Source organism: Podarcis erhardii (assembly GCF_964252035.2).
Source record: "Podarcis erhardii genome assembly, chromosome: 2".
In the NCBI taxonomy this organism is placed as follows: domain Eukaryota; kingdom Metazoa; phylum Chordata; class Lepidosauria; order Squamata; family Lacertidae; genus Podarcis; species Podarcis erhardii.
Window position 1 is genome coordinate 70,447,046 of NC_138498.1, and position 14,492 is coordinate 70,461,537.

At 45.8% G+C, this 14,492-nt stretch overlaps 1 protein-coding gene across 2 annotated transcripts; it reads left to right on the forward strand.

The window, feature by feature from the left end:
* Window positions 1-3,026: 3,026 nt before the first annotated feature.
* Window positions 3,027-13,604, forward strand: RMND5B (required for meiotic nuclear division 5 homolog B). Of its 2 annotated transcripts, XM_081851629.1 has the most exons (10): window positions 3,027-3,365; window positions 3,791-3,959; window positions 7,192-7,337; window positions 9,055-9,189; window positions 9,515-9,615; window positions 10,020-10,186; window positions 10,478-10,643; window positions 10,721-10,823; window positions 10,933-11,087; window positions 12,030-13,604. In XM_081851629.1, exons 2-10 carry the CDS (start codon window positions 3,821-3,823, stop codon window positions 12,091-12,093), a joined length of 1,176 nt encoding a protein of 391 aa, XP_081707755.1. In that variant the 5' UTR covers window positions 3,027-3,365; window positions 3,791-3,820; the 3' UTR covers window positions 12,094-13,604. The 2 variants fall into 2 exon arrangements, with proteins under 2 accessions (XP_081707755.1, XP_081707756.1); XM_081851630.1 differs by lacking the exons at window positions 3,027-3,365; window positions 3,791-3,959 and adding an exon at window positions 6,437-6,679.
* The last annotated feature ends 888 nt before the right edge of the window (window positions 13,605-14,492 follow it).

Below are 14,492 nucleotides of genomic sequence, written 5' to 3' on the forward strand. Positions count from 1 at the left end.
GCTCCAGTTGTGTGTGCCTTGTATTGTAAGTGACAAGATGTTCAGCTCCAGAATGTGTACGTCTGGTCCAAAAGCTCACTGAAAGCCAAAGCAATTGGGCTTATCCATCCAGAGGGCCAGAGGGCAGGCAGGGTCATCTGGGCTTGAGCCAGTTTTTCCATAGGCAATGGGGAGAATGGGGGTGGCACTGTTCTGTCCCTCTGTTCTGTTGCTGCTTGGTGCCCCAGTTTTTGGATTTGAAGGTTCTGGGCCAGAGTTATGAGTCCTGAAATGGAAGTTCTACCTGGCAATTCCTGGAATAAAAATCTGCCCGACACCTTTGGCTCCACGTTTGTTGCTTTCTCTTTCCACTGTAGTATCCCCTAACATTTCTGCTATTGTTGACCATGGCATTTATACTGTAATGAACGTTCAATACACATGCTTACGTTGCTCCACAACCAGTTCTTGCAGTCTTACCTAGGCCAGTTAGAGCAGTGAGAAGAAATGGGGCCATGCATAAGACAATAATGGAGATGACTCTCTTGCCTCTGTTTCTTCGGGAGGGAGGTGGGTGGGTGGGTGGGCAGGTAGGGAGGGGGTGGTGATAAGAGGGAATCTTCTTGAAGCATTTTTCTGAATTCAAGGGTGGAAAGTCAGTATAATCCTTTATCTGGACTGCAATCTGAGATGATGGAGAAAGGATTGATTGTGGTTTCTAGCATCCTGCAGCTTCTCTTCCTGCTTTAGAACAGCGTTTGCTCACCCAAGTGGCAAGAAAAGTGTGAGGTGAGCACAGAGAGTTTGGCATGCCCAAGCCATTTGAATTCAGGAAATGTACAGCGTAACTAGCAAGAGCAGAAAACAAAATAATTATCTGCTGGCTGGTAGAGGATTTGACAGATCTGATGACCAAATATTGTGCTGGGTGTGGGATATCCAGTCTTATATAACACAGCTTCCTTCCCTGCAAAAATTTCTCTAAATTATACTGCAACTGAAGCAGCTAAGCAAATTAATTTATTAGCCTGAGAAACTGGCTGAGCTTCACTGTGGCCCCGCCACCTCTAGAAATCTAATGTATTTATTGGATACCTATGATGTATACTTGGCTCATGTCCAAGCCACAAGCCAAAGGCCTGGGTTAGTGAATGGTGGAATGGAAATTAATGAAGAAATTGCAAAATAGATTGCATAAGAACACCAGGCTGCATAAAAATACTAGGCCTGGTTGGGAACGTGCTTCCTACAATTCCAGTTGAATTGGACTTCCCTGGTCCCAGGAAACTGCAGAGGCTTGGCTTGTTTTTCTTGTCGGACAGCCGGCTGTTGAAATCCCTTGTTTGTTTCACTGTGCCCACACCAGTCCAGTGCTCTGTTGGCGCCTCATCCAAAATCCCCAAAGCAGGTTTCCACCCATCAATTAGAGCTGTGCAGAGTTGAGGAGCAACCCAGGAGAGGGCGGCACCAAAACTTGGCAGCAAAGCCAGAAACCAAGCTGCTAGCTCAGATGCCACAGGGAAGAGTTGAGGCGTCACAGGGAGCAGTAGTGCTTGCCTTCTAGAGCTGCTGGACAAACCAGTTTCCTGAATTCCACAGGACTGATTCATTCCCTGGAAGGCGATGGGGCCTGGGCAGGTGCCACTGATACAAAGAAGTCTGCGGTGCTACAGCTCCAATCCAAAAACACTTGGAAAGCTCAGACGTCCTGGCCCCTCCAGCCATCCTGCATTTGGCATGTGTTTCCTCCAAAGGTTTATGACAGCAGTGTTTCCTTCTTGGCCCCCAGCCCAGAAACCTGGTCTCTACAGCTTTTCCTACTGTGGAGACAAGTGTGTCACTCCACTTTACATTTCTTCCCACTACAGCTGGACATAAGACAGCGTCACAAACATGTACTGTTCACTTTGGTGTTTTTCACTGGTGGGATCGTTCCTTAGTGTCAGTTCTGCTATTTCATTTCCTGGACCTGTAGGTGAACATTGCTCAACAATCCTTTCCCACTTTTGTGGTTTATATCCAGCAAAGATGTGGACACTACATTTTTGTCACAAGCCAAGGTCAGAGGTTTTCTGTAGACTAGCTCCTGTTTTTCAGCTGCTGTAGCTTCTGTCTATAAAGTGGACTGCCTGTGGATTCGCCTTTGTCAACAATGAGGCACCCAAACAGGTACTGATGCTCCACTGCAAGTCTGCTGTACTAGCATTGTGGAAACATAGCACAATTCATCTGCATAAGCAATGGCCAAATTGCTGTGCATGAGCTGGGTGTTTAGCTGTTTTATCAAATTTTAATCAAGGTGTGATTGAAAAAGAAATGCACACATAAGGAAAATAAAATGTCTGGCACATGTTGCTCATTGTTTTCAATGTAATGCCCCAGCTGAAAACCTTAGAAGAGCAATGAGACACCATATGCATTTCATAAAAGTTGAACGGACTGCAGTCTAGTGTTTTCCAAAAAGTAAGGGACCACTGCTGATTTGCCTCTAGAAGAATAAATATATAGGAAATGAGTTGTTAAGCCTTCATATAAGCCACCAATAAATAAATGTACCATTGGTGATGGAAAGCAGGGATACTTCTTATTTTCCCTTCTTGCCCCAATGGAAGCAAGTCCTGTTTAACGCAATGGGACTTACTACTGAGTAGATGTTTATAGGGTTGCACAGTAAAGGTAAAAACCAATACACTGGATTTAAGTTGGAGATGTTACTGGATGTCACCAGAGCTCTCCCAGAATTGGGCTTATATGGCTCTAGATAAACCAACAGGCTACCTGCATTTTGTATTGGGTGAAGTTTCAAGGGCAGCCCCATGCAGAATTCACTACAGCAATCAAGATGAATATTTATGTAGACATGCTCCTTGAGCAAATATTAAAGGTTTGTATCACCTCTGACACCTTGAGCTGAAGAATTAACAGAAATGCTTCAGAAAAACCATAGTAAAACATGCCAGGGCTGTGTCACCAGTTGGAGCACTAAACCTGCTAGGATTGGTCGTTCTTAATAGGTACCTTTTTAGATAATGAGCTACTTTTCACAAGCCGACAAGCCTCTGCCTGATCTGTCACTGCAGAAACACTTCGTTGGGCTTTCAAACTAAAAGTGGGTTCTGATTAGCTCTAAAAATGGTTCATTCCGGTCCTGCACTGCACGTCATCCGAGCCAAGAATGGTCCGTTCCACCCAGCTGTTGCCCGTTGATGGTTCATTCCAGGCACACCCTATCCGAAAATGAGGATGGTTTGATCCATCATTAGAGAACTTTAGCAGTTATGCCTATATAGGACCGCACCAGGGAAGGAGGCGGCTTGATACGCAATTATTCTTCTGTTGTTCCGGTCGGTCCGGAGAAGATTGACGTCTCATTCCGCGACTCTCAGGTTAGCTGTTCTCTTTTCCCCTTCCCCACCCCGCCTGTCCCTGGAAATGGTTCCGTCCAGTGCTCACACCGACCAGTAAAGGAATGTGCCACTGTAATATAAGGGGTGTGCGTGTGTTCTCCACCCCCCACCGTACGGTGGTCTAGTCTCGCCCAGAGAATGTCTGAGACGGGTTAAAGCCTATGGTGTCCCTCACCTTCCCAGTTTGAACGCTCCGGGCCGTGAAATACACACTCCCAGCCCATAAGGGGCTGCCACAGTACCTTTCTCGGCCAGTACCAAGCGTTTAGGGAGGCCGGGGGTGGGTGGGGGGGGCTTCCTTTCCGTTCCCTCTCTTCCTCCCTGAGACCTTCCCCTTTGGCTCGGGTCTTTATGGCCGCGCCGGGCCAGTGACTGATTGGGCGCTCTTGTCCCGCCTCCTCCAGGGCGCGCGCGGCAGAGGCAAGGCCGGGGCGATGGAGCGCTGCGCCTGCGTGGAGAGGGAGCTGGACAAAGTGCTGCAGAAGTTCCTGTGCTACGGCCAGCACTGCGAGCGAGGTCTGGAGGAGTTGCTGCGCTACGTCAGCCAACTGAGGGAGGAGCTGGGCGCTGCAGGTACGCGCGGGGGCCTCCGTCTGGCGGTGGCCAGTCGGCTCCTGCCTCTGAGGGAGCCAGGAAGGAAGGGCGGGAGGGTCGAGGGCGGCGTCGGGAGCGGCTGCAGCTGGCGGCTTCTCGAGTGTACTTCTCATTAGTTCGAAAATATAAGCCCCACCGAGCACAGAATGATCCACCCACATTATTTATTACATTTACATCCCGTTCTTCCAAGTGGGGTTGACCTGTTTTGTCCTTCACAACGACAACCCTGTGAGGTAGAGCTTAGGCTGAAGGGGAGCGGTTGGCCCAAGGTCGCCCAGTTTAGGTTTAAGAGTGGCTAGCTTCATGTGGACACTATGGGGGTAAAAACAGCCACCCAGTCGTGTAAGGTAGGCTAACTTGATATTGTGGCAGGGCTGCTCCTTTTCTTTTTAGATGCATCAAATGTGTGAAGTGTTATCCTCAGCTGGCAGATATATAGGGTGGGTGGGTGGGGGAATATGTAATCCCTGGAGCCCCAAAGCAATGAAATGTAGCTACAGGGTGCATCATTTGCTTCAGTCATTTTACAAGTGAATTAATTGTGAGTCCCTGTCCAAGGAACCAGAACAAATCTGGTTGCATTGTAAGCTTGAGTTACCGACAGTGGAGCGTGTGGTGTGCTCCTTGTGGTAGCTGGAAGCTTGTGTACTTCCTAAAGGAAGTGGTCAGTGCAGTGGTCAGCATGTTTCTGGGTTAAGATAGGACTTGTATTGTCCATTCTGTAGCTACACAGTCTAACACATTTCTAACTTCTTACCCTGCCATCAGCCTGAGTCTGGACCAGTCGTGGAACAGGTTACAGTGGTACCTCGGTTTACAAACTTAATCTGTTCCTGAAGTCTGTTCTTAAACCAAATACGTTCTTCAACCAAGGCGCACTTTCCCTAATGAGGCCTTTTGCCGCCGGTGCCTTTCCACCGTTCAGCTTCCATTTGTAGACCGAGGTAAAGTTCACAAACCAGAACACTACTTCCGGTTTTGTGGAGTTTGTAAACCGTGTAGTTCATAAACAGGACTGTTTGTAAACCGAGGTATCACTGTACCGTCATGAAGTCCTCAAACCTTTTGAAACAGAAGCCAAAGAATGGTTGATCGAAGACAGCCATAAATATTGTATACGTTGGCATAATGTAGGGATTTGGCATACGTTGGCATAATGTTCAGGTATCAGTGGTAGTGCTATTGACCTGAAGATACAAATTTCCCACAAATCTGAAGTAACTGTGGAGGAGGATGTACTGAAATATCTTCAGGAATGACAGTACTGGTAGATTGTGATCCATCTTGGTAGGGAAGTTGATGTTTACAACCTCAACCTCTACCTCTTTGTTTGCTGGAACAGTGTCTCTGGGAGACTATCAGTACATTGAAACTTCAAGGAAATCTCTGACAAAAGGGAAATTTTGGCATGAGTTTGCTGAACCAGAATTTATTAATAAAGTTGTTTGTTTAGGACTCAGAACCAAGGTTTCCTCTTAGGACTAATGATGATAAATTGGCACAGCAAAGATTGTGTTAACCAATGAAAGCTATTGTTTATGTTACTAATAGATTAGTGAAAAGGTTGAATGTGTGTTTTGCTTTTATAGAATGTTCTCCTGTTTTCTTGGAGCATATTATACCATAATTTATATATCATCTATTTGAAAGCAGCAAGATTCCTAGAATTGGTTTTGAGTGTTCCTGCTCTAGAAGCAGTGGGAAAAGCCAGTGTGGTGTCATGGTTAGAGTGCTGGACTAGGACTTGGGAGACCAGTATATAAATCCCTATGTGACCATAAATGCTCCTCGGATGACCTTGAGCTGGTCACTATCTCTCTGTTACGATATGGATGCAATGCAGCTGCAAAGTGCTAGCTTGAAAAGTAGACATAATGGGAATGTTGGGACTGCCCGTGGGAATCAGAGGGACAGTCAATTCACAGTGCGAAGCACCGGAATTAGCTCAGAGTGTAATATGAGCTCTTCCGTTTGTTCCTGTCCAGGAAGTGTTTGTCACTAGACTGCTGGAGTTTGAAGAGAGCAGTCATGTTTTTTGTAATGCTGCAAAGACAGAAATAAAAGCATGTAAATACGTTTCTGTCTATCTCTTTCCCCTGCCCGGGGCGGGGGGCAGGAAAGAGGGGTGTGTTCTTCTCATGCTGAGAAGGATCGCCTATTGCGACCTAGCCTGGATCTTGCTGGGGAATGCAGCCAGGGAGGTCAACAGGGAATCATGCCGGGTGCCTTGGAGAGTTGCCAGTTTCTCCTGATATGGGCTTGATTTCCAACACTCTCAGTTTATCCTACCTCATAGGGTTGTTTTGAAGATAAAAAGGAAAGAGGGAGAATTACGTATGTCACCTTGAGTTCCTTGGAAGAAAAGTGGGATAGATGTAATAATAAATAGATAAAATTAAGATCCCACCCTCCCATAGCCCCATAATCTGTTCGTTCTCTTACTGGTGAACATAAATTTCGCCCAAGACTAAGATCTGGGGGGAAACTGTTGGCTTCTGTTAATTCCTACCTGTTCCAGATCAACTTTGTAAGCAATGAAGAAGTCTTGCTCTATAGACTACAGGTAACTTGCATCTTACATGATGGTTCAGTTCTGGGAGTCCACATGTAAATGCAAAAATGTCCAAACCCGGGAACTTTGGGTGTGAGGGCTCCAGGATGTTGCCAGAGCCCTAGCACTGCCTTCCCAAAGCCAGGTAAGTCGGTGATCACAGCCTTGCGTGGATGGGTAGAGAATAAACAAATGGAGAGTGGGTTTCCCCTGCTCTCCATGTATTTAATAATTCTTCTTCCTTAGCGGTCAGTTGTAGCGAAGTAAGATTGTCTTCCATAAACACGGTTTTAACAATGAGTCCATAAGTGACTGTAGAGGCCAATGCTGGATCCACACGTCCTTCTACAGTGGGGACATTGGATTTCGGGCGGGAGCTGATCACAGTGTGGCTTTGCCAAGCATGCCTTCCTCTTAGCACGTTTCTCCCTTGCATCCGGAGTTTGAGTGTCTTCAAAGCCCATAACGCCTTTGGTAAAGGCTGTTCTCCAATTGGAGTGCTCACAGGCAAGTGTTTCCCAATTGTTGCTGTTTATACTACTTTTTTAAATACCTCCCTGCACACAGCTGCAATTGTGTAAGTAAAATAAGTGTAAGATGCGAGTTACCTGTATACTCTTGAACCACACTAAGATATAATTTCTGCTTCTCCTGCAGCCTTGCAACGAACGCCACTGTCTGCTACTCTCTCCCTGGTTATGTCCCAATGCTGTAAGAAGATCAAAGACACAGTGCAGAACCTAGCTTCAGACCACAAAGACATTCACAGCAGTATCTCTCGTGTGGGCAAAGCAATCGATAGGGTGAGTAGGTTCCAGGAGCAAGGTGGGAACCCAAGCATTTAAAACTGAAAACTTGATGAGTTTTGAGAGCAAATGTTTTTCTTGCATATGCTCCATCATCCTATGTAGAGCTCATTATTGAAACATGGGTCTTTTATGGATTAGTGCAGTGTGCATCTTCTCTCCTGTGTTGTGCTTTGAGTACATCCACACTGCCTGATTTTACTCAGGCCCACAAATGTCTCCCTGTTTTTCCAACCTTCAGGACCAGTGTCTTTCCTCTGTGTTAACACTGAAATCTAGAATTCTGCATAAAAGAATACAGTCATACCTCGGGTTGCGAACGCTGCGGGTTGCGTGTTTTCGGGTTACAGATGCGGCGAACTCAGAAGTACCGGAATGGGTTACTTCCAGGTTTCGGCACTTGCATATGCACAGAAGTGCTAAATCATGCTTTACGCATGCACAGAAGCGCCGAATTGCGTCATGCTCGTGCGCAGACACGGTGCTGTGTTTTGCGAACGTGCCTCCCGCACGGATCATGTTCGCAACCCGAGGTTCCACTGTATTAGATTGTCCAGAGTTCAGTATTTCTAGTAAACACATGTGTGCATTGTATTGGCTAAACAAGGGTGGCTCCTGTTTTTTTTCTCTTCTTCACAGACATAGTTTAAATGGGATTAGTTTTGGTTTTGCAGGGCTAGGAGTGAAAGCACAGGGGACATTAAGCAGAAGAATCAGAGTTGAATCTTGTGAGAATTTCCTTGACTGTTGCCAAGGAGAGGGATATTATTTAAGCCTTGATAGTGACCATGACTAGAAACCATTGCAAACTCTGTTCATGCCATGATAATGTGATCTCTCTGCAGTTGCCAGGATGGCAACCCACCTTGCTTTCCAACATGCATAAGTTCCATCAAATGACTATACCCCCTTTTTAAACTCAAAGATGAAGAACTAGTGGCAAGCACTGTGGGAAGCCCAGATCATGAATAAGTTTTTGGAGTTGAAACCAGTAATTCAGCTGTTGTCTGATATATCATTTAAGAAATTGAAGGAAGTTCTCCTGCCTCAACTGAGGATTGGGCCTAGGGTCCCTCCCCATCAGTATCTATGGAGAGGAAGACTTAACCCATGTGCTTTCCTTTTGCTGTTAAATCAAGAGCATCCACATTTCTCCAGCCCACAACAAGCCTTTCTACCTATTCAATTCCTTGCTCTGAATTCAGCCTCAGTTCCGGGTTGATGATGTTCATAAACAACAAGAGTAGGGCTTTTTCTGTTGATAGTTTCCTCAAGGATAGTCTGTGGGGGAGCTGCATGATGATAGTGCTGGGCAGGACACTCCCTTTTTCTCCTTGCCACCAGAATGAAATTAGGTTGAGGGCCACATCCGTGATCTACAAGCTTTATTGATGTTCCTAAGCTCTGTTGCTTGCCTGTCGTCTTTTCTCTTAGACTGTTTAAATTACTGGAAACAAGTTACTGACAAGAATGCCCCTGAATTTGAAAAAAGACTTGCATGGGGTGTAATATGGCTGCCACTACTATGTCCAAAACTTCAATATACTTCTCTACCTGTCTGTAGCTACTGCCAAATTCATAGTGATATGGGATGACAGCTAGTATTGTACTCAGTGCTGATGGAAAGCCACTTATTGTTCTGGGATTTGGAATACTATTTGGTCTGGGGCTTTCTTTAGTGCTTTTGAATGACTGACTCCTTGTTCTGTTCCAGCATTTTGATGCTGATTTGTGTGGCATTGTTCCTGCTATGGTCTGGGAGTCTCAAGAGAAGCAGATCCTGGTGTTGGCCATCATAGAGCACCTCTACCAACAAGGGATGCTGGGAGTGGCAGAGGAACTGTGTCAGGTACAGGGGGTTTGAGGAGTTGGAAGTGCAAATGTTATTTGCATGGTGTATGGGAACCGATAGTTGTATCTCTACATTGTGCTATGGTGCTTCTTGGTATTGGCCATTGAGATGTGCCAGGAAAGGTCTCTGTTTCTTGCTTACAAATGCAGGAGGATCAGAAGCCTGAACCTGCCAGCCAGTTCCACTGCAAAGTACAACAAGCTGCCTATTCTGCTGCCTGTTCTATCCAACCTGCAGAGGCTGGATATGTACTTGACAGCTTCCCTCTGGGAATATATATCTTACCTTGAGCCTTGTTCTAATTTGGCTTGCCCTTCCACAGGAATCCACTGTGAATGTGGATGTAGACTTTAAAAAGCCATTCCTGGAACTTAACAGCATATTGGAAGCTCTGCACAAACAGGATCTGGAGCCTGCTCTGAGGTAAGAATGATGAGCTATATTCTGTTTCCCCTCTTAGGAAATACAGTGGGAGAGGAAACAGAGTCCTAACAGAATGATTTTGAAGTAGGGCCTATGGCAAGGGCCATTGGGGGGAACCACACTCCTCATTATCAGTGAGCCTATCCACTCTATGGGTCTGCCATCTTTTCTCTTCCAACAAGCACTGAGAAGTTCTGCTTGTTTTGTTTTCACTCATTATCTTCTACACAAGGCCAGGGTATTCCTGTAATAAGATACCTGAATTTGTGAGCTCACAGCATGCTGCTGCAACCTGCCTCAGACCAGGTCGTCCACAAATATGTAACTTGGATTGGAGCAGCACCCACTCTAAGGGCAGCTTTATATGTAGATGATGGCATTGAGCAGTGTTGTCTCTTGCTCAGTTGGGCAGTCTTCCACCGACAGCAGCTGGCAGAAATGAACAGCAATCTGGAGTTCCGGCTGCATCGACTCCACTTCATCAGGCTCCTTGCTGGCGGTCCAGGCAAGGAGCTAGAGGCCCTGAGCTACGCACGCCATTTCCAGCCCTTTGCTCACCTGCATCAGCAAGGTGAGGCTGTTTCCAGAAGCCTACTCTGCTACTTGTTCCTTGGGAGGAGCTTTCTTGCCTTTAGGCTGTTTCTCTGGGCCTTGCCGCACCCAATAGAATGGGCTCCTATTTTGTTGCTTCAAAGTGTTTGGAGTTTCCCTTTTTAGTAGGGGAAGTCTTGGGAGTTGTTGACTCAGCCTGGTCATTGTCATAGGTATCAACCATTTCCCAATAACTGGTTCCATAACAGGCCAGCCCCGTTAGCAAAAGTATGTTTACCTGAGTGCTGCTTCCTGCATTTGTCATCTGCAGAGATCCAGGTGATGATGGGCAGCCTGGTGTACCTGCGTTTGGGCCTTAAGAATTCTCCATATAGGCATCTTCTGGATGAGAGTCAGTGGACTGAGATTTGTGAGATATTCACTCGTGATGCCTGTGCCCTGTTAGGTCTCTCAGTGGAGTCACCTCTGAGTGTCAGGTAAAGCTTGTTATGGGTGGGACTGGCGGTGGATTGAGCAGTGCTGAGCTATCTCCTCCCTCCTTCTCTCTTGGCAGCTTTGCTGCAGGATGTGTAGCACTGCCAGTGCTGATGAACATCAAGGCTGTGATTGAGCAGAGACAGTGCACAGGTGTCTGGAGCCACAAAGATGAGCTGCCTGTGAGTGCCTGGCCCATTCAGGGGCTGCAGGGTGGGGATATTTTTGTGAAAGAGAGTTAACTGTAACAACCAGGTCATGGGCCTAATTATTTTCTGCTTGTTTTATCAGATTGAAATTGAGCTTGGGATGAAATGCTGGTACCACTCGGTCTTTGCATGTCCCATTTTGCGACAGCAGACAACTGATTCTAACCCACCTATCAAGCTCATCTGTGGGCATGTTATTTCTCGAGATGCCCTTAACAAGCTCATCAATGGAGGGAAGTGAGTGGTTTTTACAAACTGTTGTTACTTTCCTCCATTCTGGGAGGCTGTGGATGATGAACTCTTGCCTGAAAAATTGAAGTATTCAGGGTCTCCTACCTGTGAAATGCTGTTGTCACCCCGACAGGATTAGATTCCCCACACATCTCATTTCCATGTACTGTATTTTTCACTCTATAAGATGCACTTTTTCCCTCCTAAAAAGTTAGGGGAAATGTGTGTGCGTCTTATGGAGCAAATGCAAGCTGTGCAGCTATCCCCGAAGCCAGAACAGTGAGAGTGAGCGCTGCGCAGCGCTCCCTCTCACTGTTCTAGCTTCTGGCTTAGCCGTGCGCAGCCTCTTCAGGGCAGCGGGGAGCCTTCATCCCGCTGCCCTGAAGAGGCTGCGCAGCTATCCCAGAAGCCAGAAGAGCAAGAGGGATCGGTATGCACGGTATGCTTCAGGGATAGCCATGCAAACCCTCTTGGGCACAGCGGGAACGCTCCTGCCTCTTTGCTCAAGAGGGTTTGTGTTGCTTTCATGTTTCTTGTTTCCCTCCTCTAAAAACTAGGTGCATCTTATGGTAGGTCCAGGAAGTCCCTTTCATCTTGAAGCAGTTTCTCACTATCATTTTATTTTTTGGGACTACATGTTGGTTTCACTGTGTCTGCTGCCCTCTGCTGGGTAATTAGGTCATACTGCAGTTGCTACAGTAAGGGGGACCTTAGCACTGCTCCTTGTAGTTTCTTAGTAACTGGCAAGCCCAAGGCCAAATCAGACTTGTTAACAGGGCAGAGAAGAGAGTGAGGTAGTGGACCAAACACCAGGACTTGCTAGTGGTCTACTGGAAGTATGGGTCTGGGTCAGCTTCCTGCTTATCTGATTTAGTGGTCTGGTAGGACTACTTGCCAATGAGAATTCTAAGGCCTTGTTTTGATTCTGATCTTTCTTTCTTTGTGCAGGCTGAAGTGTCCATATTGTCCCATGGAGCAGAGCCCAGCTGATGGAAAACGCCTAATCTTTTGATAATGGCATGCCTTGGAGATGTTCTGGTGAAAATAGGCTATTGGGATAATGCTTGATGGAAGGTGGCATATGCTGGCAGGAATGGTCTTCTGCTGTGAACAGTATTAGCTGCTACACGCTGGGAACTGACTGTAGCTCACTGGGCCAGAGGAGAGCAATCTTATGTCTACTGTAAGCCAAGCCACATTATTCTGTACTCCTCGCAACATACAACTTCCTAGGATTCTTCCTGGGAGCGTTAACTGGCAGTGATCCTTCCTAGCAAGATGGTTTACACTCTCCCCATGCATAGCTCTACTTGTTGAGATACAGCTTGTATCACAAATAGTACACAGAGAGCTGTTGCTATTTTTAAAACACTTCAAGATAAATCTAGGTCTTTTTTTCTGTTTCAATCCATCAGTTTGGGGGGGGGAGTCTTAGAGCTGCCTTTCTCTTCCCACTGCCCAATATGTGCTTTTGACAATGGGAAGGATGGAATTTAAGTTGGGAGAAGTATGCTGGAAACTTGGCTTACTGCTATTTTGAAGAAAAGTTTAAAATAGGTTGGAAATGCAATGGTGAAAATATTTGAATCAACAAAGGTGGAGTTTGGGCCCTCTGTGTACTAATACACAGTGTAGCTCTTCAAAAAACAAGGGATAAGTAATAAGGTGTATTGTTCCCTAATGAAAATAACACAAGTGGAAAAACTGGGACAGCACTGTATTGAAGAAATTCATACTTTATGACAGGTACATGATAGCAGCTTGCTGCTTTTGAGTGTTAGAAAGCCTAGCTAAGCTGCTTTATCTAGTGTGAAGGAGTAGAAAATGGAGAAAGTACCATGACTTTGTGCAGGTTGAGAAAGCTGGTAGAATAGTAACTATCATTGAGACATCTTTAAAAGTAGGTATACAGTCTATTTTATTCAAGAAATTTGAAGTAATCCTTTCCCCTGTTGCTGACAATTCACAGCATTTGCAAGTACTCATTAAGGTTACAGATACACATCAGAACCTGACTAGGTGAACTATTTTAGGCAATGGTCCTAAAAATGCTCTGTAATATGGGAGAATGGGGGTATGGATAATTAACAGGGATCTTGAATCTGATTTAGAGATTTGAACTCCCTTGGAATGAGACCCGAAAGTAATATTAAAACAACTGGCAGAGTTTAAATCTGTGTTGCTTGAAGTCTGAACTTAGCTTTGAAAGCTGAGCCCATTTTTATTAGAACGGTGAAGGTAAATAGTTTAAAGCTGTAGGCGCAGGAGTTGGTGTCTACAAGTTGCACTTTAATTAGATTTTTGTTGTTGTTAAAAAAAATGCAGTAGTTTGGAGTATCAGTCTGGAAGAACAGTGGATGTGAAGATCTGCACTAGCCTGGAGGGAGACGTTTAAAGATACTTTTATGATGCCACACTGCATGTATTCTTAGTTTTTCTTCCTCTGAGGCACCAGGAACTGTTAAACCCAGGATAGAGATGGATGGCATGGAAATACAGCTAAATAAATTTCTTTTCAGCAAACTTGTGTATGGTTTTTGGTGTTGATATATTTAGAACAGAAAAGAAACATTTTCCTTAAAGTAGACACGTTCTTGACAATATTGCTTTTAAAGTCTCCCAGCAGAACAAAACTCTTACACAAGTGTAGTAGTAGTAGTAATAATAATAATAATAATAATTTATTATTATTTATACCCCGCCCATCTGGCTGGGTTTCCCCATTCACTCTGGGTGGCTTCCAACAAAATACTAAAATACAACAGTCCATCAAACATTAAAGGCTTCCCTAAACAGGGCTGCCTTCAGATGTCTTCTAAAAGTCTGGTAGATGTTTTTCTCTTTGATATCTGGTGGGTGGGCATTCCACAGGGCGGGTGCCACTACCGAGAAGGCCCTCTGCCTGGTTCCCTGTAACTTGGCTTCTTGCAGCGAGGGAACCACCAGAAGGCCCTTGCCGCTGGACTTAACAGAACTGTCCATCTCCCTTCACCATGCATTCTGTGTTTACTTGTATTATTTATTTTTATTTTATTATCGTATTTTTCACTCTATAGGATACACCCGACCATAGGACGCACCTTGTTTTAGAGGGGGAGAACAAGAAAAAAATTCCCCCTCTCTGCTCAGCGCCCCTTCAGCAAAGCGGCAGGAGAAACAGAGCCCCTTCCATTTCTCCTCCCGCTTGGCTGAAGGAGTGCTGCGCAGCTCTCCCTCTCTGCTGAAGCCAGGAGAGTCTTGCTCTCTCGGCTTCAGCAAAAGGAACCCGAAGGCTTTGGAGCGCAGCACGAGTTCCCGCTGCACTCCAAAGGCTTCAGGCAGCTCCCTCTGCGCTTTGGAGCCTTCGCGTTGCTATCGCTGAAGCCAAGGAGCCTGCACTCACTCCATAGGACGCACACATATTTCCCCTTA